The sequence below is a fragment of the Musa acuminata genome, chromosome BXJ3-9, assembly GCF_036884655.1.
Source record: "Musa acuminata AAA Group cultivar baxijiao chromosome BXJ3-9, Cavendish_Baxijiao_AAA, whole genome shotgun sequence".
NCBI classification, from domain to species: Eukaryota; Viridiplantae; Streptophyta; class Magnoliopsida; order Zingiberales; family Musaceae; genus Musa; species Musa acuminata.
This window is the reverse complement of record NC_088357.1, coordinates 11,525,001-11,552,887: the sequence shown is the minus strand read 5'-3', so window position 1 is coordinate 11,552,887 and position 27,887 is coordinate 11,525,001. Positions and strand designations below refer to the sequence as shown.

The 27,887-nt window shown below is 35.8% G+C and overlaps 1 protein-coding gene across 1 annotated transcript; it reads right to left on the bottom strand.

The window, feature by feature from the left end:
- Positions 1-119: 119 nt before the first annotated feature.
- Positions 120-25,766, bottom strand: LOC103973904 (rho GTPase-activating protein 7). Its single transcript, XM_065166551.1, has 22 exons — positions 25,329-25,766; positions 23,848-23,884; positions 22,716-22,792; positions 22,528-22,598; positions 22,364-22,442; positions 22,093-22,237; positions 21,839-21,958; positions 19,995-20,072; positions 19,753-19,808; positions 19,613-19,682; positions 17,998-18,085; positions 14,648-14,891; positions 13,227-13,454; positions 7,063-7,392; positions 6,714-6,763; positions 6,239-6,299; positions 6,064-6,147; positions 2,915-3,028; positions 2,666-2,835; positions 1,929-1,998; positions 742-942; positions 120-673 (listed from the first exon to the last, which is right to left on the bottom strand). The coding sequence occupies exons 1-22, from the start codon at positions 25,389-25,391 to the stop codon at positions 482-484; spliced, it is 2,628 nt and encodes an 875-aa protein (XP_065022623.1). The 5' UTR covers positions 25,392-25,766; the 3' UTR covers positions 120-481.
- Between the last annotated feature and the right edge of the window lie 2,121 nt (positions 25,767-27,887).

Sequence of the window (27,887 nt, the reverse complement as noted above, 5' to 3'; positions counted from 1 at the left end):
TTTGTGATATTTAATAACTTGAGTTTATCAGACGCATATTAGCAAGAGTGACGCATATATAAGATTTCAAACATTTGGAGGGGTTATATTCGCACTAATAAAGTGTATAAGACAAAATATGCTACTTCCAGACTTTGAAACGATAGATGTAAAGCCCCTTAAGTTACAGCATCACAAAGAGACATGAAGCCAAGTTCCACAAGCTATCAAGTACATTGGTATTGTATTCAAGACTAACTGCTAAACAAATAGCAACCAGAACCAAGGAATGGACTGTACTAAGGAAGATACAACTCTCTCTCTCTCTCTCCATCACACGTGATGAGAATAAGGAAACAACGATACCAAAATTTACATTCCTGCAGCAATCACCACAAATGCAGCAAACCTTACCCAGAACAGGTTTCAGATGCAAAGAGGACTATTATGCATGGCAGATTGCACAAATCAAGGATATACAAGTGGGTGTGGCTACAATGCCTTATCTGGGACTGTTGTTCCAAGGAGGGGAGGATTTGTACGCCAGACCTTGTGAGGATGCCCCATGGCTCAGATCAAGGCTATGGAGCTGCTGCATGAGTTGCGATCTCCGCTCTTTGAAGAAATCAAGACGGGTCGTCAGTTCCACCAGAGTCGAAGATGCCACTAGCGGCTGCCTTTGATGTTCAGCACCCTGATAAACCCCCCCCACCCTTCAATATTTATGGGAGATCTAGAAATTTCAGAAATGGATTCGCTTACCTCGGTGGCCTTGGGCATGCTGTTGCTAACCACGCTGGGATTGGCCTCTGATGGCATGCTGGTCGATGCCTCCATCTCCATACCTCTTAAATCATTCAGACTTGCTTTATCTGCAGCATTTTTCCTAGAAAGCTGTTTGGAACCAGGATAAGGTGGCATTTGAGGCTTGATGCTCCTCCATTCTGTTGCTGATGAGCTCTCCTGCGATGATATAGGATATGAGCTACCAGAATTACCAAACATACTTTAAATTCCAGAATGATGGCATTTTAAAGTCTTCATTTCATTATTGACAAATTGAATATCGAATATAAATCCTGGATTCACTCCTTACTAATAAAATCCAGAAATCAGTAAAAATGTCTCCTTGCTAAAAGATGTTTAAGCCACTAGGGACCTTCATTCCCCAAAAAACATGTAGGCAACAAAAAAATTAACATGTACAACTTTGTAGAATCAGCTGTTGTGGTTAATCTTCTCAATGTACAAGAGCTTCATGATGCACAATGCAGGAAAAAAGATCCCAGAGTGGCCCACAAATTACATCTTTAGATACACATTGTCTAAAGTTATAGATGCACATCATACACCATTAACTACAAAACCAGAGCATAGTTGAGATTTAAACATGGATGAAAAATAGAGCACTACATGTCATGAGTTGAGTTTGATATCTTATTTTATTTAATATGTTAGCTTTATTTACCTTAGTTTAACCTCTTTGTTGTTGAGGTCCTCTTGTCACTCAAGGTAGATAAGCCTTTAGTAGGGGGAACACATCCCAACATTATACGCAGAAGAAAAGGGCCAGGGAAAAGAGATAAAAAGGAAATGGAGAAATTAAACAGTAATTATAAGCTTAGGAGAAATGGGTTCAAAATTAAAAGCATAGCATTTAATATATAATTGGGACCTTTATTTACAAGGACAAAGATATAGTAGATATTCTAATTAACTACATCAATAGTATTTTTTTTCTTTACTGTAAAAATATAAAAATTTCTTATATATACAGATTATTAAATTTAATTCTAAAATTGAAATTTCATGGAGGACTTGAATTTTCACTTATTTTTACTATGAAAATCAATAATCATAGGGTAAATAACAACTAATGATTAATCAAATGCCGTTGTGAGAGGAATTTGTAAAACAATGCAAGAGAATAAAGAGTCTATTAGACTTGCCTCACTTCTTTGTTTCTTCTCATGGTTGCAAAAAGCAAGGCTCATATCAAAATCTTGTTGGACGATCTTCCTGCAAAAGATATACAAAATTGTGGTACCAAGATAAGAAACATGCTAAAGTTACAGATTAAAAAAACTTTTTGCAACATAAATTTAAAAGTTGACTGCATTTGGATAACTGGATAGGTGTACACAAGTAAAAGAAAAGTACTATTGGTAATGTAACTAGAAATAATGTCACAACCATCCGATAACATGAACTAAAATAAGTTTAATTGTGTGGCACATATTGCTTAGAAGAGAAGATTGGACTCCTTGTACTGCAGATGCAAGATGGGCAATCCTCTAGACCATTAGTTAAGTAAATCAGAAATGTAACCACTAATCTTAGTTACTGGGATACCCCTTTGTAACCATGACCTATGGTTAGTGTTTTCCTACATGGTAAATTTGTGTTCCAAATGAAGATGGTGCATAATCCAAATTGTTATATTTGGAGATCCAATATTATATAGATCTTTAGCCTTGCTCACTCAAGAAAACATTGACCAAATAAAAGGTATAGCTTTATTGTACATAAGGATCTAAAAGACAATATTGTCGATGTGAAGAGAGGCAGAGATAGGATCTTAGTAATTAAAATTTGTGTTACGTAAAGAGATAGTGAGTATAGTTTTATAAATTTGACATGCCCAAAAAAATATTCATATGAAGTTTATGTGCAAACAATATCTTACTGCTGTAGAAGAGGTGCTGGAAGGTGCTGATATCGGTCACAAGCATGAGGGATCGATCCATACTGATTTTGGCGTTGCTGATTAAGTTGGAGATGGAGCTCTGCAACCTTCTGCTTCAATCTGGCAACATCTGCTTCAGCAAGAGCGATCTCCTCAAGTTCTGCCCTTGTCTTCACAGAAAGCAGCACATTTTTCATAATCCAATATACCCTTCCAAGTATTGGTAAATTTATAAAACAATAGACATACCTTAGAATCCATAGTCCGTGAACTGGAGAACTGTCCAGAAGACATGCTCAAACCAACCTCCAAAGCAGCTCTAAGGTCTCTCTCAGCCTGTAACTGCTCTTGTAGTCTTGATACCTAAAGAAAATTCACTAGTCAATAACACTAGTTCTTCAAGGCATGTAGTGCCGCTATATATAAGAACTTCTGTTTCAACATAAAGCAACAATAGCTATCATTATAAATGAAAACAAAGATATTCACATTAAAGTAGTGTTCCATACAAAAGTAAAATTATGTTTTCTATAATGCCAAGCAGATACAAGTCTGATGAGAAAATTAAGGTCTAATTTGTATACAGTCACAGTTAGAAAATGTAAGCTCTTTCCTAAATATTCACATAAGCTTCATAGACCTTTTGACCTTTCCAGAGTTCTGGTCACCTGCTCCTGGAACTTAAGACCAATCCAGCAACAAGCCCCTATTTTGCTGAATAGGTCAAAAAAGACTATAAATTGAGGACAAGGAAAAAATTTAAATTAGAATCATTAAATGATAAAAGGTAATTATTTAAATGGACGTATCTGTTTACTAATGGTTAATAAACACACCAAACATACCAAAGAAATATTTATACCAAATATTTATTTTACCCTTTATAAGTAAGTACCACCTTAACTTCTACAAATGTGATCATTTCATTTTTTTTTTATCTTAGTAACTTAGACATCCATACATCATTAGCAACACAAATATTTTCCATAAATAATTTCCTAACTTATTTGATTGCCCAACAATTTGATCCATAAGTATAGTTGTCTATATATGTAACACCACGATTAGCCCTGTATATGAAGTGGATAAGACTAAGATTGACTTATAAGAATCTGATGGGTATACTATTGTCAACTTTAACTCAAGTATTTTGATCAATAGTTTAGGTTCAACGAAGTGAAAAGGTCAATTAGCTTATCAGGCCCGGGTCATGATATTTGGTATCAGAGCCAAACTAGTATTGGGGCATGGTCAGGAGGCTTGAGCCACCATTGGATTACGTCTCATATGCACCATGCAAGGGTTTGATCTGAGCTATGTTGAATCTTGATGAGGACGTCAAACCCTTAAGTGAGGGAGATTGTAACTTCTCAATTAGTCCCACATCGGAAGTGAACAAGACTTAAATTAGCTTACAAGGGTTTGATTGATATATTATTATTAATTTCAGCTTAGGCATTTTGATCAGTAGTTTCGGTTCAATGAAATTGACAAACTAATTAGCCTATCAAGCCCGAGTCGTGACAATATAACTAAAGTTTCAAAGACCGATTGGACTGGTATCTACTAATCGGTATTGACTGACCTGGTGTGATTCTCTTTAAGGATTTCCAAAATTGCTCAACTATGATTCTTTAAGTCTACACTTTGGTGTAGTACATTGATGTGAAAAATAACCTAACTAAAATTTAAAGATTGAAGTGTAAAGGTGAGCTTAGAATTTGTGAATAGGAAGAGATTAGAAGTTGGGAGAGGTAACTAAGGCACATATCTAAGAGGACTAATTGTTTCTTCAAAACTTATTGTACATATAAAAGAACATAAAGGTTGGCTCCCCAGAATGTAAAATGAATTAGACATTGTTGAATCCTTCAGCTTGTTTGTTGTACTTTTTTCCATATCATTGGGTCTTTATTTGATCTAGTTTATTACCTCTCAAACACTAAAATGCAATGAGGTTTTGCTTATAAAAGACATACAAGACTCAAAATTTTGCTCCTCATAACCCTGATGATTGTATCCTTCCTTTATTTGTTTGGGTCTTACCTCACTTTGAAGTACCTAACATTTTAAAGAGGCATAGTTGTTTAGTAGTTCTGAGACTAACAAATATTATATTAAATATTTTAACTTCACATTGAATCTTTTACAAGATCCTCATCCTAGCCTCTTAGAAGAAAAATATTAACAAAATATTTACTCTTACTTTCTCATTGTCGAGTATACAATTTTTTTAGCAGGCTAAAATGCAGTCTATCTGGCTGCACATATGCACGAGTAATTATATCCTACATAAGGCAATGCGGCCTTGATAAAATGTTCAATATGTGCAATATATAGCACATTCACAACCACAAGTTATTTCTTATAACTTATCACAATGAAAACCTTTAATGTATATTTAATCTTTGCATATTTTTACCTATTACTTCAACTTCAATGTATATGCCTAATTTATACTTAACGTTGTTATATATATATTTAACTGAAATTTACATGAGGTTGCCCATGCTTCGAAGTACCACATATACACTGGACAGTACCATGACCCTGGCATATTGTGGATGCTTTTGAAAAAATGGTTTTTCAATACTTAGTCACTAATTACAACAAAAGTATCTTGCAGCTCTTATTGAGACTCACGAATAGTTTTGCGCCTTTGTATAGCCAATTTATATCATTCAAATATACCATCATTTCTACAATTCCACCAAATTTTATAAGCATAATCATCAATGGACAAGGGAAAGATCTTAAGGACAAAAGTGATGTTACTATATGAGAACATGTGAATCCATTTCTACTTGCTGCTTGAAGGATCAATAATCGGACATAAATAAGCAATTTTATGTAAGCCAATTTAACATCCAAAAGGAAGAGCTCATGCACACCATAATAAAAGATAAATATACTGAAAAGCAGCCAAAAAGCAAGTCAAGCACAAACTGCTGCCAGAGGTGCCAAGATATTATGAAGAATGATATATATTGAATAAGTCATCACGATTAGGCCACATCCTTGAATCAAAATGTATTATGCCAGGATGTTGCCAGCTTGTCCTTGTCCATGCCGATCCATAGAAAAGGTGCCAGCATGTGGCTATCCCAATTGTGGCCTGTGTCAACTGGCACAGAAGCATGCCAACCAGAATAGCATGGAATCATGTCATGCAAAAAGGATGGCAACATACCTCCATCTGATGAAACAAAAACTCCTAATCTTATTTAATGTCAATGAAGTATTTTTTTTATATAAAACAAATGCATACTAACATAATAGCAAAAAGGCTCTATTGCCATGTCACAGCTTTAAAATAATTCATGAAGTATAAGATGCATCGATCATACAGAACACTGAAGAAGAGTAGGCTACATAGTGGTTTTGGGAAAAGCACATACATCTTGCTCTAGAGCTAATCGACGCTCGTGCAAAGCTTGCTTTCTTCTTTCCAAACTTGCTTGTAGAATGGCATTGCCTTTTGCCTAAAAAGTACCATCACACAGTCTCAGTAATCATGTACACAATCTCCATCCTGTCAAGTATGCTATGCCACGAGAAATTTTCAACTCATACCTCTTTAGCTATTCTTATTTGAAGGTCATTCTTTGTGAGCTCAAGCCTTTGAATAGCAAGCCTATCAAAGTTAAGTTCCAATTAGCAGTCGAAGAATAGGCTCAGCAGGAAATTATAAGCCACTTTTCGATAAATGTTTCTATTAAAGTATGTGCTAAACATACACTAACACATATGTGGGTTCCAAAGATAAACCCTTAGAATAGCAAAAGCAATTTTTTAATAAATTACAACAGATTTTAGCATTTTGTTCTAATAGATTGTCAGTTCAAGGCTAAATCAATTTTGTAATGTCTATAATTCTGAATTACTAACAAAATAATTATAAAGACATACCAATGAGAGAAATAACAAGAGAACAGAAATTAAATATAACACATAAAGTGTCTATTCTGGCAAATATAATGCAATATATAATATAACATTGTGTCATTTTAAAATTCAAAATATTTCAAGAGTGCAATAGAGAACTTACTCTTCTTCTCCAGAAGAATCGACTTGTTCGAGTGGCTGATTCTTTCTGGCCTGAAATATTCAAATAAATAAGTATCATATATAAACATTTATAAATCATTCCTATCCTCAAGTTTAATGAATAAAAACATTGTCTTCAAATTATAAATGAAAAAAATCAAAAGTGGAATAGAGAAACAGTTTTAGGCCTAGGGAGATTGATGATACTCTTATTCTGACTCATCATAATCAAAGTGAACTTATCCATGGGAAGCATGCAACAGTGAAAATAACCAAAATTTTAGAAATTCTTATGTAGTCTTCATTGCCAACTTCATATTTGACAAGCTTTAATGGATTAAACCACTTACATTGTTGCGGCCCCAAAAATTAGTGCGCTTCATATGTGTGTGCGATCCATTCACTTTACTAGAGTATCTATCTACACTATATTCAGCTACATGAGCTGGTAAAGAATTTCCTGGATGTAGGGAAGATAAGATTTCTCCCATTGACATGGAAGATTCTTGCGTAGGTAAGACATCAGAGGCATCCTTCTCAGCCACTGACTTCTCAGTATTATTGCTTGTCAAAGATTGCTCATTATGATGAGTTTTCAAATCCATAACCAATTCTGTCTTAGTTGCTGAAGATTGATTATCTTTTGGAGAATCAGGCTCTGAATCATCACCCGCAAAAACCTGCTTTAAGCAAGCAATAAAGAAATTCAAATAAGTTTCACACCAGCAAACTGGAGTAGACAAGTCACAAATATAGACAGCATGGAACTAATCAAGTAAGACAATGAAATCAAGACAGGTCTGTTACCATGAAACTCTGAACAGTTCCCAACAACAATTAAAGCAATATCTGGAATCAATTCTTATTCGATAGCATAACAATTGACATGTACATTACAACATAAAGTGCACTATTGTCAATTCAATAGAGATTGTATTCACATTTATATCAGAAATTGCAAGATCAAAATTGAGTCCAGGTTTGACAAATGGCAGTACAGTTAAATCAGACAGATTGGATTAAATGGTTAGGTGGGATTGAAATCTCCCAAGAAAACAATTTAAAAATTAATAAATAAAACTTATAAAGAAAAAATATAGAAAGACATTAGAAATAAATAAGAATAATGAAAATAAGAGACAGATAAGTAATAAACAGGTAAAAAAAACAAACTATTTGTCCCCATCGGTGTGATTATATTTTATACTACAAATAAAGTTATGCAGAGGAAAACAGAGTTCATCTTTGATTAAGCCCTTGCATTTTTAATAAATACTCAAAATGTCTTGCAAATAAATTAAAACAGCCACTGTCCATCAGTGTTACCTATAGACATAGAAGAGTCCAATATGAATGTTAATCCAAGTGTATAGCTCAACAAGCTAAAAAATAAATAGGATATTAGAATATCTTTGTTGGAATTTCTTTACAATATCCAGCTAATATACAAAACAAATGCATAAAAAAGAGAAAAGAAAATTTCTATCAATATTTTGTGATAAATTATTGGTAAAAAATAAATGTTTCTATATATAAGAAATTCAAATAAGTTTCACACCAGCAAACTGGAGTAGACAAGTCACAAATATAGACAGCATGGAACTAATTAAGTAGGACAATGAAATCAAGACAGGTCTGTTACCATGAAACTCTGAACAGTTCCAACAACAATTAAAGCAATATGTGAAATCAATTCTTATTCATTAGCATAACAATTGACATGTAAAAGAAAATGGCATCTAAAATATTGAATAGAAGTTTATACTAGTAATTGAAAGAGCCAAGTTAATTTGGTTTTCTTGTAAAAGAACAAAATGGTCCATACAGGTTAAACCACCAAAACTGGCTTTAAACTTGTTTAATTTTGATATAGAGTGATCCATGTATGTTGAATTTGAACATCTTTAGTCAAAAACAGTTGAATTTCTATGGACCTTTTATCAACTTGATTGAAGATATTAATCTGCCCAACTTGAGCGATTTCAAGTTGTGACCTTTCTCACATGCAATTTCCACATTGCTGTGAAAATTCTAGCCAAGAAAGTGAGGCAGCAACAAACTGTCGATCTCAAGAAGGAGCAAGTGAAGGTAACTTTGTAGCATCAAGTAGTAATTGACAGGCCTGGTTTTCATCTCCCTTTTATCTCTCCCCATTTCTTATTTGAGAAGAAGGTCAAAGTGACTTTGTATTTATGAGCAGACAGTGATAGAGACTGAGGCATAGCAATGCAGACACATCACTCTCTAGGAGAAGGCAGAGCCACCTTTGTGGTGGCAAGAGTGTTGACAACAATAGCAACCAAACAATGCAAAATAGAAAACTTTAAGGCAGTGAGCAGGAAATGACTGCAACTGTCACATAGCAATGGGTGTGGCAAATCTTGTGGCAAACAGTCTCCTTCCCTTTCTCCCTCCTCTCACTATTACAAGTGGCTGTGGTGGTGGCTGTTGGACCTATAACTCCCCCTCCATGATTTGGTATTCATCTACCAGAATAAACTGATTCTTTCAAGTATCAACCAATCTCAGAGAGTTTCGCTAATTCCCGATTGATTCTGGAAGATTCCAGCTAGTTCTGGCCATTTTCAATAGCAATTTGAGCACTAATCCATAACAATGGGATTTCTCAACTATAAAGGGGAAGATCCTTATGTAGATCAGCTTATACTGATATCGATCAGGGAATATGGATAAAGTATGAACTAAATCTTAATCTTGCATTGTGGCTGAAGCTTGTTTCTATCTAAACACTGATTATTGCAGCCACCATAACATAATATCATTCCCTTTGGCCACTACATAGTGAAGACTAACCAACATCTGAGCATTACGTAACATGTCAACAGTATTCATTTCTAGGATGCAGGATGCAATGCATTTGATTAATATAAGGTTTTAAACCCCAGTCTGATACTGGTTCCGACAATCTGTCTGACAGATACATGGCCAAGACTCTACAAATACCGGCCTATAACCAAAGAATCGGATAACAGTCAGTATGGATACGTACCAGTTGTTATTTTTCGGTCCTTGGTCGGACCGGTAGCAGACCATATAGGTTAATACTAGTCAGTATATCTGTTCTTTTATTATTCTTTTCTGGTAATACCAAGCAGAATGGGTCAGCTGATAGAATGGTACCATACAGATTCAACCGGTTACCAAGACTGGCACCAACCGAGATTTTTTTTTTGTCAATGGCTACCCATATAACAGAAAAAACTAATAAAAGAAACTAATGATATAATAAGCAGTACTAAGTTGCATTGTCCATTGTTGGTGCTTGGTCGGATCAGCAAATTAGTCAGTACATTGTCGGTGCTCGGTGCTTGGTCTGATCAGTATTTTAAACCATGTAACTGAAAATAACAAATACAACACTTCATCCTTTAGAGAGACCTTTCCCATCCTAGTGTTATGCTCTACTTCAAAGCTAGCATATACAATAACGGTGAAAAAGGCCAACCACACCATGAAGAAGAAACTAATATTAGTTTCCTAAGAAAAACAATGCATTTTCACTAAAACTGAACTTCCAGCTAGAAGATACATGTTTAATCATCATCTGTCAAATGACAGCCACTACAGACTTTTGACTTCACATACTACTAGAGCCACCTGGTCAGTCAGCACAAGCACATACACAGGTCAGCCCACCCAAGCAGTGCATACAGAAAAGCAGATAAAGTTTGCACACGAGCACACACAGTGAACAAACAATTGAGAGCACATAAGCAATAACAGAATTAACTCCTTCCTTCACTTTGCACAAGTTAGTAAACAGTGTTTATAATCGAAGTCATCAAGCATTGTACAGGACCTACACGCAGACACGGATATATTTTATTGTACCACCATTCTCCAATGTCAGGAAGTCAAAATCAACCAACCAACAAAATTTCAATAACCACTGGCTAGTGCAAGAAACTATCAGCAAATATTATGGTAATCTCAGTTCAAATAATTTTTTCAAGTAATTATATATGACAACACAAATAATAATCAGTTATCTAAGTCTGGAGCTTCAGATGCTGATTCTCAAAGTTACAACCAGATTCAGATAAATTAGTTGGCCCAGAAGTTTACTAATAACATTGCCAATGCCGGCCCCAAGCCTGAATGAGAAAAATGGAGAGTTGCATTAGGTCATTGACAACCAGCATAAAACTATGTCATATCTTATGAACATGAATCTTAACCAATTTTAGTATTGGCTTTTTATATATCTCCATGATGACAAAAGATCCATATAACCGACCCCAAATAGTTGGGACTTATGGCTTTGTTGTTATTTGCTGTCGTCGTCGTCATCCAGAAGTTTACTAATGTTATCTAAAGGTTCTCATGAAAAGCCAATATAGTAGCAGAGATGCAGCAAAATACATTGTTTATGTTTCCAAAACAAAAATAACTGGATAACGGTATAACGTTAAGGCCATGATTGTTACAGTTGGACATTACAACAATCAGAAAAAGCCACATCATTGTTTAAAATCAGAACAAGTGGCAAGCCATGTACCGCACTTGGACCACCCGAAAAGGGCCATTTGGGTTCAAGATCATGATCGGACGAGCAAACACCAGCCAGTACATACCAGTCTCATAGTAACAATCCTTCCTCTATGTTAAAATCTTAGATACCAGATCCATACTGATTGTTGGCATACTGAAATATGGAGGAGGAAAGGAAGGAGAGAGGATAGGAGAAGAAGAAGAGAAAAGAAGAAGAGAAAGAGAGGATGCGGCAGAGGGAAGGGGGAGGAAACAGAGGAAGAGTATCCAGGCGTATGGTGGTTGGCACTCAGGCAGGCATCATGAGAGGTAACGAGGGGTTGACCATATATATATATATATATATATATATATATATATATATATATATATATATATATATATACCAATTGGTATGGACCAGTCCTAGTGGTATTTAGAACCTTGCCCTATACTATTCACATCACTCTGGTGACATACTGAACCAATTAATGGCACAAACTGTAGCAAAAATTGATTAAGCATATGTATCTAAATTGTAAGTCAGTAAATCTATACAAGTCCACTCTCTCTTTGTTCCCCATATGGAACTATAGCTGCATGGTAAGAGAATGCTGCGATGTGGAATAAACAAGGCACCAAATGTCCTAATTCCTAAGCTAGTCCCCTAATAACATATTGAGAAGCATGAAATCATGAATATTAACAAAATGAATGGTACTCAGACACAAACTAAAAACTTGGCTTAAAATGCATATTTTGTTATTCACAGACCTCTTCTAATATAATACAAATAGTTAGAGATGGTTTTATAAAAAAAAATTAAAGAAAGGCACAGATTAAAATTTTCATGGTCAAATATTCAGAATTGAAATGATTGAAGAAGCTACCATAGAGATACAGGCTAGAATGACTTTTGAAAATCCACTATCACATATGCAATTTAAAATAATCAACAATGAGCTAATCTCTCAGCTTAATCATAGAAAATCTTTTATTCTACAACCAACACAGAATCAATGTTTTTCAAAGTACTATGAATCAATGTTTTGAAGCAAGACGCTCCAAAATATTAAAATTTAAAAATATATATTACAATTGAAACCTATGCCAAACAGGGTTCTACTGATGTAGATCTATGCTAAATAGTATTAGCAATATGGTGCTAAACAGTTCTAACTCCTAACTAAGTAATAGTGCACCACCTCAATATGATGCAGCAAGTTAATCAAAATGAGAAAAAATGGATTAAAAAGATGAGTAACTGACGGCTTTGGAGGAAGGTATGGGAAGATGAGGGCGGAGGACAAAGCTACGGACGAAGGCGGATTATTTGGTTCGATTGAACCAACTTGCTTGTTCAATTGATCTAGGCACGAACCTCGACCTATCTTCACTCGGAAGCTCACTCGAGGTGCTCGATGCCAAGGCTCAAGTAAGCACCCAGGCAATGCTTCATCATAACGCCTCGCCTTGAGGTTTTGCGAGGCACTTGAGCCTCACCTGGCTTCTCTCGAGCACCTTTTGAAAATATTGCACAAAACGTGTAATACAAAGAGAGGGTATGAGACAAGAGAAAAAAAAAAGAGAGAAGAAGAAGGGACAGCAAAATTATCAGAAGTTCCAAAAATTGGTACCAGTTACAGTCCAGTACAGTTTAATAATGGTCTGTTCACCGCCTGATAAACCTGATACAGTGCACTTGCAACGCAGTATAGCCCATATCAGACTGAACCGGGCACAATTTCCATACTGCACCCCGATTGATTGTCAAATCAATAGATACTGAACTGTACTAACAAGCAGTATTTAAACCTTGCAGATAATAAATGTATTTCTGGTTGTAAACTACAAACGTACATGAATTAGAAAGACCATAAATTAGAAAGCAGTTTCTTTTGCTTCGGCCTTTAAATGAACAGTGATGAAAATAAAAAGATAAGAAAGCACACAACAGAAAATAAATGCTACATGGATATACAAAAGTCTAGCAATAAAAATTATAATAAATCAAGAACAAAACCTTGCACTCATAAAGGTCACTGCCAGCATATCCACTGCTTTCGCTCAGTTTTCCACTAAGCACACGTTCATCATTATCATCATCCTCCATGTCAGGTTCTGCATCATTTTCTGCATCATGATATCCATTATCTTTAACATCTGTATTGACATCATCTATGGACTCTTCACTGCCAGTGTCTCCAATCTGAGAGTTGGATGAGAGAGAGCATCTCCGTAAATTACAATCCTGCGAAGAAGATAAAAGCTAGATTAAGACAAGTCGATATCCAAATAAATAAAAGGGGATAAATGGAGATACCATTACCTTATTTAAGTAACAATAGATTGTTAAGGCGAAGACGATAAACAATGGCTAGCTAAACAGAAGCAAAATGAACTAAACATAATATGCAAATAAATGATCAGTTGTTCTCAGTTACATGCTTCTAAGTGGATACCAGAATATTGGACAGGAAAACAAATCCATATGTTCACAGTATCTGAAATTTAGATATCTCCAGAGTAAAGTTTATCAAATATTTTAAAGTCACTAAAATTCACAAGTACAGGGAAATATATAGTTCTGAGTTTGCTCAGAAAAAGAACAAGTTTGATAGAAGAGCATAAAAATTGATAACAAAGGAAGAAGTGAGCAAGAAATTCACTTGAAGAAAAGGTCAAGTTATATCTTTATTTCAGAAAATCCACTCTTGGCAAAATTGCCTAAAGTATCTGTATTGAGTGCCTCTAAACATTTTTAAAGAAATAAAGGCAGCTGGTATAGAATAAAGCAACAGTTCTAGTGCAAACATGTGTACCGGTCCAATGAACTATTGGATCGGTAGCATAGACCACAGTTCATGCCGGCATACCATGTTTTGGTATGCTGGCACATACCAGACCCAAACCGGGCAGGCCGGGGAGTGGCACGAATCCGACACCCAAAATGTTAAACCATAGTTAAAAAAGAGATGACTTGAAAATATGAAGGCAGGCACATGAAACCTAACATCTACCCATTACATATACATAATGATATGTAACTTTGCATATCTCGACACCTATTTTTGTTTCAAGAAAGGAAAACAATGAGGTGATGTAAAGAATAGAAAACAAAAAAGATTTCCAAAATTTATGACTGTAAATTTTGGGTTCTTGACATATGTTAGAATATAAGAAAATTTTACATAATAATTTCTTTCTTTTCTAATTGTTTCTTGAAATTTATTTTTACAAAACATACATTCATATCCACCAAAACAAATACATATCCTCCAATCCATCTGATTCAATCCAATGCAGATTGTTTCTAATTTTCCAACTAATGGATCCTGATCCTGATCATATTTCTCTTTTTTGACTTGAAGTTCAAAAATCAAAATTTGAAACAAAGATAATAGCATGCAAGTAATTTGACTCAACAATAGGTCAGGGTCATACATCAAATGCACTTTCATACTCCTCCAAGAGAGTTGTGATAATAGCCTGAGCATTATTAGCTGCATTTGCCGCTGCCAGAAGCTGAGCAGAATTGTCACCATTCATATCAAAGTCATCATCCAGCTCACATTCCCCAGCCAAAAGTGGTCTCAGTAAAAGAGGTGCCATGCAAGCAGCAACAGCAGATGGAGTCATCCGATTCTCAGCAGTATGAGAGGCAATAACATGCATCATTTTCAAAATCCTAAGAAACAAAAGCTTGCATTGTAAGAATTAACTATACATCTTGCAATCAAAACTTCGATCAATGACCAAAAAGATGGAAGATTGAAGGATAATAAAATTTTGAATCAAAAAATATATAGCTGATTTAATCAGCAAATGCTCGTACGGTAAACAAATTAATATATCAAAACTAACACTAACTTGAAGACTGTCATAAACCAAATTGAATGAAGCAGAAGCACCTTGGTACTTAATAATCTAGAACACAAAGTTACTTATAACCATAAAGCAGAACAACAGCCTTTGGAGATCTAGCACTTACCTAGGTGACTGACGTTGAGAACATGTGAAGAAACAAGGGTGACACATAACAAGACCCAGTTTATGCAGCAAATAATTGCTGTTCAGGTACATCTTGCCAATTCTTATTAGCAAACTGATCACCTTGTAAGGATTAACTACAAATATAATTAACAAATGCATGTACATGGTCTTGGAGTACCAGTGTATGCCTATGTTGACAGAATCGTTCATGTTAGTGTGACTCCAGATAGGAAATTGACCACATAAACATGATCAATTAAACAATTGACACAATTCAATTACTCATTTTTTTTACAATTAATTACTCAATTAGTAATACCCCCAAGTCCACTCCTTCACTATAATGAGTGAGAGGGAGAAATGTAAATACTGTCATTAAAGCAGTCTAAACGACACTTACTATAGCCATATGAATTATGTCTCCTATCTCTGTGAAGGAATTATTTCATTATTGATAAATAATCATAATGGAACCAAAGGCACAAAGTCAAAATAGAATACTGATTTAACAGTTAGTTATTGATGAACCGATCTAATGAATATACTTGTAACAAGATTACAAGATTTCTTGTAACCAATGGCAGATGTGCATCATCCACTTGATGAGGATCCAACCTAGAGAAACTGCTGCCACCAAACTGGGTTTTGACCAAGTATCCTAGTGGCTGCCTTATTGATCTCCAAAACTTTTCCTCAAGGACATGGCACAGTCCAAAAGTTCAAAGCTTACCTCAGTAAAAAAAAAAAAAGGGAATAAAGATACAACAAATATAACTCATTTAGGAGCAGTTAAATTCTCCTGGAAAATATGTTTATTGAGAGATTTGTTGCACATCTATAGAAAACTACCAACATATATCTGGGCTAGCCAGCAAGACTAATAAGTTAGATGGCTCTGTCATATTAAAGTTATCTCTTTGTATATCCAAAATATCACTAAGACGTGGGAAATTCATCAGTTGATGTACATTATAAATCAAATTTTAATTCTTGTCCTTGAATATGGTACTAAAACTGATAGTGGGTGCCTCTTTTCCATAAATAAACATGAAGTTAAAAACTTGATGTAGATATTTATTACTGGGCTTATGATATAAAATGGCATGCTTTGGTCCCATTCCTTTCTGCATGAGATATTTTTTCTTCACATCCTTTTAGGTTTACAATATTGTTTCATCTGAACCAAGAAAACATCAAGAATTCAGTTAAGAACTTGATGAATTAATTGCACAAGAAGGGATCAATAATATTGATGATGATTTATCCATGGTCTTGGGACACCATAAATTGAAAGGCACCAATATAGAACTAACATGCCGGTGTAAGATGAGAATAAAGATACACAATTTAGGAGAAAGACACAACATCAAGCAGGCAACAACCAGCATATTGACCCATACTCTGGTTTTCTGTAAAAGAACAAGCACGGCTTTAAATGGTTCATTATCCAACTCACCTATTATAACATGCATGGCAAAACTTTGGTTTTGCAGATAAATAGAAGGATGTATACTCATAACTACAGTTAACATAAAGGTTGACTAGCAAAAAAATTAAACCAAGGAATGCATGCAAAGATTCTGTTCTTAAATGCTTTAAAAAAAATTACTTCAACATCAAACCATTAAATCAAAAGAGGAGAGAAATGTTCACAAGAGTCCATTTTTAGGCACGACCTAACATCTCTTTGATCATCCATATCCTTGGTACTTATACCAGTACTAATATTTGATGGATGCAGACTTGGCCTAAACAAAGCATTGTTACTTTAAACCATGCCTGCATGCCCTGTTGCTTATAAGGAAACATGCCCTGATGCTTCATCAAATATCATTCCATACATGATGCTAACCAAGAAAACTCCCTCCTAAAAAGCCTACAAATGATCCTAAATTTCATTTAAGCACATATAATAGCAAAATGTAGGCAAATATATTAAACTATGTAGTATGTACAAGGTTCACAATACCGTCCCGTACAGAATGGTATGGGCGTTATTTATCGACTCGACAATCTCCTGGTATACGGACCAGGATAAACTGGGTTGTACACTCAATATAAGGCCTGCACTATCCAGTGCAGGGCCCAACTGTTTGCTTGGTACAGGGCTTGTACCATCCAGTACGCCCAATGTAGGGCTTGTACCACCCAGTACATGCAGTATAGGCCTTGTACCACCTGGAACACAAGGTGTAGAGGTTGTACCACCTGTTACGCTTGGAGTAGGGCTTGTACCACTAGAAACGCCCGGTGTAGGGCTTGAACCACCTGTTATAGGATGGTACAACCCTAAAATGGGCAGTTTTGTTTCTTGTCAGTATTTCTTCAGACTTTTTATGAAACTCGGTACGTAATGGTGTACCAAGAGTTGATATATTGGTAGGAACGGGTATGGTACCATTTCGAGTCCTCACAAGTATTGTACCGGTACACAAAATTATGACCCCTGACTATGTACATCCCATTTAGATATTCCATGCCTCCAAAACTCAGTGCAGACCAAAGTTTTTTAAGACCACATCAAGCTTCAATAAACAATACATGAACTCCATCACAGGAGTTTATTGACAAACTAGTGTATGGAAATGCTAGTAATAACCCTTAACAAGTTGTCTCTACGAAGTTGTACAGTGTAATCTAAGAGAAGAAAAAAGAAAAGCACAAGCAATGAAGCTTTAACTGTACTAGCATGTTCAATGAGCGTCGTAAAAGAAATTTGTAAAGCTCAATTGCACTGAACAGCAACAAAAAATTATGCATCCAGGAATAGTTAGATGATCACAAAAGTAAACAGAATCAACCTCTGCAATAACCTCCGATTTGGTTCAGGAAATGTCTCGGATATTGCAGAACGCATAGCATTTATACGAGCCTCCTTATGTTCCAGCCCTATACAGGTATAAGATCAAGGCAAAAAAATCAACACAACACAGAAAAAATGAGCAAAGCAAATATGAAAATGAAATAAACCAAATACTATGGCTCATATATAACCTACAAATTTCCTAGATTGAAGAAAGCATATGACAACAACGATCATGAGAAGCATAGTAGTTTGTTATTCAGTAACTACCAGCATGGCATAAGAATGTTTCACAGAGTACTAATGTTAGATAGGCATTAAAAGCAATAGGTTTTCAACAGGTATGAAATAATTATTGAAAACTTATGTTTCCAAGGGAATCTATAATTGCTTTTTAGACAGCAGAAAACAGGATACAATTAGAATTATGAAAACTACCAGCATGACAAGGAATGCAATGTCAAGTACAACATTATATCAGTCCTCTCAGATCGGTAGATTATATCACTATAATGGATAAAGATAACTTATTGACACAGCATATGACAATATTTGAACACAATAGCTTGATCCCAACTTATCTGGATGCGTCAATACTAGATAGGACCAATTTGATCAAAAGAGTAGGAAAATGTTAAACTAAACATCAAACTTGAACCCGAAACACCGAATTGAGTACTAACTGGATCAAGCCAAATGGTAAAATTTAGACCATTTATCTAAACTGAATCCAAAAGTTCCAGCTAAATACCATAAAATCATCAAAATGGATTAGTTTTGCAAATTGATTTATTTCAACTACTGGGGCTAAATAAAATGAAGATTTTGTGACTGAACGAGTTGACAATGGCTTGGTTCGCAAGAGTAGGAAGCAGAACATAATCCAAAATTACCTATGAGTCAATAATCTATTTTTAACAACTAAGAACTAATAGTCTATTGCATAGGTTGCAAATGAAATATTTTAATGCTTCGAACCTTGAAGATAGAAAGAACAAGATGGCCAAAAAAAATTATATAAAGTATAAACCAATGTATGCAATACTGTACCATACCGATGTTTCGAGGTTGGCTCGGTACGGTACCGGTATAACGAGTGGTACACCAGAGCATACCGAGCGGTACACCTTGGTATACCGAACAATTTTATATATTTTCTTTTTATTACTGTATCACTGTAGCACCACTACAATATAATACTGTAGCATTGTAGCAGTACCGGACAGTCTATGTACCGGTATGCCGTCGGACCGGTACATACCATCCGTACCGGGCGGTACCATTCAATACTGCATACCATGGTATAAACCATAAAGATGGGTTAGGCTACACTGTTATTGATTAACTATTTTAATCTCAAAAAGTGTACCTAACATCTGCATTCATCAAGACAAAAATGTGTCATTCTTATCTAGATCTCAAGTACTTATCCAGTAGGAAAACTCTACCTCATACAATCTTATCTAAATTTCAAATCAAGTCCACTCCAATAATTATTTCTAGCTTAACATACTTGTCTACTGATTAAAAAGATCATACAATCCCAAAACAAAATCTTAAAATGACAGCATCATCTGAAAGCTACTTATTTGGATAACTACAAACGGACATACTATAAGCTTCCAGCAAGGCAGTACAGCAGGATGCAGGAACTGGAGATGACGGTAGCTCCCGAAGAACATACTGTGGTGTTCCATAAATGTTAGTTATGGTTCTTTCAGGTATTGACTCAGAAGAATAGAAGCATAAGTACCTTCACGCAATCACCAACAACATGGGCATCCTCGTCAGCTGCAAATTCAGTCTTTCCTGACAGAAAGTTAATAAACCAATATTAACACTAATGTATAGTTCAAGGACATAACATTGAGTACCAAACGAACAAGAAAAGAGATGAATGAAGAATAGTTCTAGATATGCCTAATCTGTATTATCCTATGTATTCAGTCCGCATCTGCCACAACTAAAATTATGCAACTGATACAAGAACACAACCTTGCTCATATTCTTGGATTCTTCGATCAACTTCCTCAACATCAGCTGCTTGCCGCAAGATCCCCTCGACCTTAATACCTACAAATTTAATTTGTATAACTGATTATCTAGCTATTAAAGATCAGCATCAACTGCAAAAAATTATATCCATGTTCCTGAGACTGAATGGGTTCTGCTTCACCATACAACTGAGGGGCATAAGCATACAGTCAAAAATAGAGAATTTAGAAAAGTAATGGAGGTCATAAAATTAAAAATCCTGTACAAAACCAAAGAAAAAATTATAATCATTCAATCAGAAAAAGTTCTTGGCAACAAAAAAAATATGGTGATTAACCACAAAATATCAGCACAATTCCTCATGGTGCAAAAAAGTATGCAAAGTGTATCTAACTGTACATCCAGTTTATAACTACATGAGCATCAATGCAACTCAATAACCAATCATGGAAGTTGGAACTGTGTTACACTAACAAGATGACATGCTATCTTCTCATCGGAAGCCACTTCAAAATTGTAAAAAACTTGCATCGCTATTAGTTGAATTGAACAATTATCCAGAAATTTTCTATCCACTTGCTAGCATGTGTGTGGTTTTGATAGAAGCATAAAACATCACATGTCAATGTCATCTGAACTCTGAAGCAACCCATTTGTGCTATGCACCAGTACAATTTGGTCCATGCCACTCCATAATGCACCACTTCGCAAGCAAACACCAATATGATGCAATACCAACAAAATGACTGGCATGGAATTGCTTTCACTAACACACCGTGTACCACATTAATCTATAGCATGACAACATGAATATCATGAAAAACAGTCATATGTTCTAAGCTTCCAGCAAGGCAGTACAGCAGGATGCAGGTACATATATCTTGATTTTCAATTTTGTAAACCAGACTAAACAAAAAAATCTGAATAAAATTGAACCAGATGTGGCATGTTTTGTTCAGTTGTCCTTTTAACATTTCGAACAGTCCATGTATGAATATGATCTTTAAGGCTCCTTGTGTGCCATTCAGTCACAGTTTAAGTGTTGTTTTGCTAATCTGTGTGGCACTTTTTTGTACATAAAAGAAGTCTGCCTTCTCAAACAGTTGAAAGGGAGAAGTGCCTTGGCAATACCTACATGCATACAAAATTTTTGGACCAAGGGGATACACAAGCAATATGTGCAATTAATCTCATGACTTTCTTGCAAATATAAACCTTACAACACAATATTGTACTGCATGAGTCCCAAGAGAAGGAAAGCGAAACCCATCACCTGGATCTCTACATGAGGATGAAGCAATCATCTTAGTACTCAAAGCCCACCCCTTACGTACTACACATGCGCAGCATGCCTTTATGTCACCCAAGGGATTCCTAGGTGCTGAAATGGTAGGCATTTTTTAATTTAGTTCCATCCATGATCAGTTGTTAGTGCAATGGCATAGGTAAAATCCTGACGCGGCTTGATAAAATAACCCCTTGTGACACTAGATAACAGACATTGTACAAGACCGTTATATGCATCTATACATTCATTAGGGACCTGTGCTGCCAAAAAGCATTAAATTTCATGATTCCAAAGATCTCTAACAATTTGTCACATCAAACCTTAATCCTACATCTAGGTTAACATACATAATCACAGCCATGCTGTAGGCAATGCATGTACCTTCTACATTAGACCCAAGCGTTTTGGAATGACATGAGGTAATGTCATGTACAACAAATATCCAATTTAGTCATTACTACTACTTAGCATAGCAATATAATCCAGAAAAAACTCGGTCATTATCAGAAAACACAGATGAGAGTGTTGACTGCAATATTGATCATATGAGACTTACCATGCTTCTCAAGAAACCGTAAAGCTTTCTCTAAAAAGGATGGGCCCCCATCAATATCTTCAAGTGCAAGCAAAATTGGCCTACCAACAACCAAAGACTTGATAGGACGCTTGTCTCTCCCTACACATGATGCAGAACAGTAAGTCGACGGATGGAAGTAAAAAATTGGACAGAGTCACACTATTACTAATTTGGGTCTTCTTTAGTCTATGTCATGCTACAGAAAGTGAGAGCTTGCAGTCAATGGAACGAACAATATTCGAATGATCCTTCAAAAGTATCGGCATTGTCATTACGAAATATCCCATTGTGTCCCACCACAAGAGCAGCATTTGGAGCTTGTGCAAGTGCATGCTCAAGAGCCGTTTTCCATTCAAATAAATCCTCCAATGATTCCGCCTGTACACCCATAATTAAAAAGCTTATGAAGATTAATGAAGATATATTGTTTAAGAAGAAAAAGTGAGTTGGCAACCCTTCTGGAATATTCATCTAAAAGGTGAAAGAAGATAATTAATGAAGCACCTTAAGGGTAAATGCCCGACCATCACGTCCATCAGGAAACAAAACCGTTAGTAGCTTCTTATCTTCTCTAACGACCACACTACAAATATAATTTGAACAAACATGTCAATGTATATGAATTACAGCAAGATCATTGTACAAAAATCATAAACAATAAAATTTACCTCCCTGAATTGTTTAGGTCAATACCACCCAAAGTAAGATTTACTTCACCACCTCTTTGGGGTAATGCACGCTAGAACATAACCACATTACAACAAGCAACAGAAATAACAAGTTTTTATAAACCATACGGTAAATAATTTCATGGAAAGCAATATCAAATGTATCGAGTAGAAATAAACAAACATACAGGATCATTCTTGAAAAATACCAACGATGTCCTTGTGAGAATAAACCAACGCCTCTTCCATGACTTCCAACCTATTCCTGCAGATCAGTATATATATATATATATATCAAAGTTCCAGGGAAAAGGAGAAGAAACATTATAAAATCAGAAATTATCACTAACAAATAAAACTGTTGAAGTAGGAGGACAAGAAGGCAATTAAAAAAAAAATTCACAATGACCAAATAGCAATCTGAACTGTGATCTGATGGAATCACCTTCTTCGCATCACCTTACCCTCAAAGCTCACTCAACCAGGCCTTCCTTGGAATCTGTTCCGCCCACGACCTCCCTCTCATCTCCCCCTCTTTGATGGATCACCAAGGCCCCCTTGTGACTCTCTACTCAAGGTAAAATACTAGCTGGTCGAGCACCACAGCCCCACCCTAGCTCCTTGATGATCCTATATATCAATCCAATCAATCTCATACCTGATTATGAATAGAACTACCCTCAACGATGTGAGATGGAAAGATTTCATGATTTGAATCATCTCAGAGGAGTGGAGCTATCATCAGAAACCAGATAAGTAACACCTCTCTCATGATTGATCCGTCAAAGATGTTGACCTAGATCATTACCTTGTTGCTCCTCTCTCTCATTATATGATGTCAAGCCTCTCACTCCCTATCCCCCTTTCTCTATGACTCAAACTTGTGGCCCTTGCAATCTATTTCAGCGATTATCATTAAGAGCTTATTTTATAGTGTTCTGCTTTGAGTCTAGGTTTTGGGGCTTTTAAGCCCTAGGTAATGCCCTAGGATTGATGCAGTGTGTGATGCTAAATTATCATCATAGTAAAAGCAGGCCTTGAAAAGGCTGCCAGAATTACCATGATTACTATTCCTGCCAACCTAACATTTTTGACAATGAAATAACTAATTAAGAAACAGAACCAGAATTAGTTCTATCTAACTTCATAAGGAGGTTCACTTCAAATTTACAGAGAATATCAGAATAATCAAAGATGATTTGGTTGCTTGAATTAAAATTGTTGACATCCACAAAAATATCCATGAGAAAAATTAATATGCACTATACAGTCAGAAAATTTCATCAAGCACAACATCAGCGCAAAAAGGACATAACTAACCTTTAGATGAAATAAAAAGTGGTCCACTTTTGAACACCTGCAGAGGCGATCAAAAGTTAATGACAGAAAAGCAAAATACCAATTTTTCCAGATCACTCAGAAAGATAAGAATAACAATCAAAATCATTACAGTCTCAAAGACAGTATTTGAGCTTCCTTAAGAAAGTCCAATATATATGGACATAAGAAAATTGATAAATGTATAGTGGTGTAATACGAAAGTTCTAAACAAAAGAACTTGCTCAAAGTTTTACTAGTCATCAATGTTACACAACTAGGACGTACAGTATCATTTAGGCATATATGGTGTTTAGTGTTACAAATGACAGTTCAACTTCAACTGATATGCATTATTGCACAAGGTTCTCAGACATAGCACATCGCAACAAATAAGATTCCACTTATGGAGCAGTCCCAATTTGGGATACAACTATAGATCAATATTTGTCTAAAACTATGAATTTTAACACATTCAAGGACTCAAAGTATTGTTTAGTCATTTTAAGGGCATAGTCTAACTTTTGTTAAAAAGGTTCATCCATCAATATCACAATGAACGTGAACATTTCTAACTCATGCTAGTATTTCACCGTGTGACTATGCATCCTGTAAACAGCAAAGTATAATGTTCATGCATTAATTGAACCTCACACACAACCTCCCTTCTCTGATCTTCTCCATTAAACTTTATTGAATAATTTCCAATTTTCAAAGATCAAGTACAAAAGGGTCTAGAAGCAAAGGTTCATGCATAGCTCATACAACATGTTGTGGTTCATTGCAAAAAAGATGGTGCACCGTCTCTCTAACCACGAAAGCATATGCTAGCATGTCTGAAACCATCCAGTAATCCACTTATAACTTGCTTTCTCTGTTGTGGTTAAGTGGAATTATGCTAACAATTTCTTGAGTCAAATTATCTTACCTAGGAGGCATAACCACAATTGTACCTCCCTTTTCTTTGAATTTATTAATCTCAATTTGCTTATTTGTGTGTATAGCAATAAACAAAAAAAGTTACCCAACTTAGACTAGCAAGCTATAGGGCAAGCATTAATAGACTACTCTATGACAACATAGATGTATGTACTATCATGGAAAACCTGTTGAGATTTACCTTTCGATAAAATCCTATAAAGACAACGAGAAGAAAGATATGTAATTCCACAAAGGATACCATTACACAGGGCATAAAGTGTAATATTTAACAGTCTTAAATTTCCCCAAGGACCAAATTTGCTCTAAGTAAAAAAATATGGTAATAATAGCATGCTACTATTCGGTCCTAAGTGAATAGAAGCATATGCAGACACCGCAAGGATTACAGCTTTAAAACTTCAACAACCATAACAGCAGTAACCAAAAAGCAGAAAAGCAGACACCGCAAGGATTACAGCTTTAAAACTTCAACAACCATAACAGCAGTAACCAAAAAGCAGAAAAGTAGCACAGATCAAAACAGCGATGAAGAGCAAGCATACGGTGTTGGGTGCTACAGCTCGATGGCGCTCAAACATCGGTGCGGCCGCCGGAGCCGACGACATCGCGCGCCGCTTCCCACCAGGCGAACCCGGGGCATCAGATCAGGCACTTGGGCGCCCCCTTCCCTGCCAACACCTCCGGTTCAAGCAAGAAATCAGAGGAGAAACAGACGGAAAGCAGTCCGCATTCCCCCGCACGTGACGGCCGCGACGCGCAGTGGATCGACTCCGAAGCCCTCAGGATTAGGGTTTCGAGCTGCGAGGCAGTGGGAGAGAGAGAGAGAGAGAGAGAGAGAGAGAAAGAGGGGTGGGATAGCAATGATGCGGAGTGGACCAAATGACACCCGTTGTTTGCCTTGTAACGTAATGGTAGACACCGCAGCGGCACGGTCTTCCCCCACCTTCACCTTGTAAGCTTCTTCCACAAGCCTTCTCCCTGTCACTAAATAAAAAGAAGGTGGTAAAAGAGATAAAGAAATGGAGAGGGTGTGTGTGTGCCCCCATTAAATGAAGGGAGGTTTGATTCCTACTTCACCGACTGCCACTGCCTGCGTTGTGAGCTGCACAGAGAGATCGAATGAAATATTGGGTTTTGACGATAAATTATTTTTACTTTTCTATTCTCGCAACTTTTTTTTATGACACGTGTATGCCTCCGTACATGATTTATTTACCTCCCCCAAATAACATGTATATGTCACATGTCACTCCCCTCCATATGAGGTGGGTCCCTCTATTATATATATATATATATATATATATATATATATATAAATTAAGAAGGAGAAATACGTAATTTTGTTGGAAGTCAAAAGTAGCGTCGAGTGTGTAATATATAAACGTGAGAAAGCTGACTCAGCGTCAAGGGTGGTTGCAATGCCCGAGTAGGTGAGTCGGGGACGGGGTTTCGTTCTCCTGGGCAGTCGGACGAGACAGGAGGAAGAGGGTGGGCCCAGCCCGGATTGGCTGGTTGTGGTAGAAGCCTCATCGTTGCAAGGAATCCTCTCTGGTCATTTGGTTCGGTTGGGGTACGACTCGGTTCGTCGTGTGGGGGGACCCAAACGCCGACCTATTATTTATCCTGGACCAACGTAATACCTGTGGGGTTCACGTGGGAGGGCACAAGGCGGCACGTGCGACGCGACCCCATTCGAGCTGGCCGTCACCCTGCGACATGGCATGATGGTTTCCGATGACATGCGAAGTCATGCGATTTTAGAAATAATTCATTTCTAATTTATTTTTTATTTTTGCAGTCATGCAATTTTAGAAATAATTTGAGGTGTCGAAAATTCATTTCGTGGTGGTTTTTATTTTTATTTTTTATTTTTTTTGGGTTCCTTTTTATGCCTAATTTTCTATTCATCCTTTATTTCAGATCAACTAATGATTGTGATGGAATAATAAATATAGACACTTGTCTTTTTCTTCTTCTGTTCATCCCCACTTCAGATCAACTAACAAAGTGTGTTTGAGCTGACGAGATCAGATAAATATGGATACTTCTATTCATCCTCGTTTCAGATCAACTAACAATCGTCGTCTTTGACCTGACGTGATCAGATAAAGATAGATACCTAAAAGATGATATTTACAAGATAAAGATAGATATATCGCAAAAAGCCATGATGTTTACATGCATCATGTGACAAAATTGAAAATAGATACTGATATAAAATAAATAACATAGTTAGAATAGAATCCTTTAGCTTCTGTTCATTAGAATGGTTTGATCTGCTAGATTTTATCTATAATTAAGAACCTACTATAAGCACTTTTTTGTAGTTAATTTTTGTTTTTAAAGTATAAATTAGTGTCAAATTTCCCCACACACCACACAACACACCTAACCTAACATGTTAATAGATGGTATCATCACTTAAAAGGATATATTTTATGATGTCTATGCTTTAAAAAACATGATATACTAATTGAAGTATATCATGTTAATATGCTACTATCGTCGGTCTTCAAACATATTATTATGCATCAAGTTCTTTAAAATACTAATTGAAGTATATAAACGAATCGATACCTATATTCAATATGTTTTTCAATAAAAATACATCGTTCTTTGATTTAATAAACCTAAAGTGCTAGTGAACTCGAGATTAAGTTATGATAATAAGCATTCGTTTGAGGATTAGAAGAGACTTTTACATTGTGACCAACCTTAAGTATCTCTCTCGAGACTTAGAATGAATTTAATCATATTCAAAGTAAAAAAAGTTTTAGATTAATAATTCCTTATGTATGAATAGAATAATTGATAATTAAGTAAAGATAAAAATCAAAGAAAAAATTATACTAAAATATTAAGTGCATAAGAAAGATTGAATGATGAAATTAGATCAAAACATTTCATCTTAGTCAATTCAAATTAAACTCGACGTTAATTGCTACAACACTGAAATTATTTTAAGAATCTAAAATAAAAGAAGTAAAAATAAAACTTAGAGGAGGTTTAGTGAGAATGAACTCATGCCTCTTAAAGCAACTCACCAACATAAGCTTTTTTTTTTTTTTACTTTTGACTTTATCTTTCTCACCATTTGATGT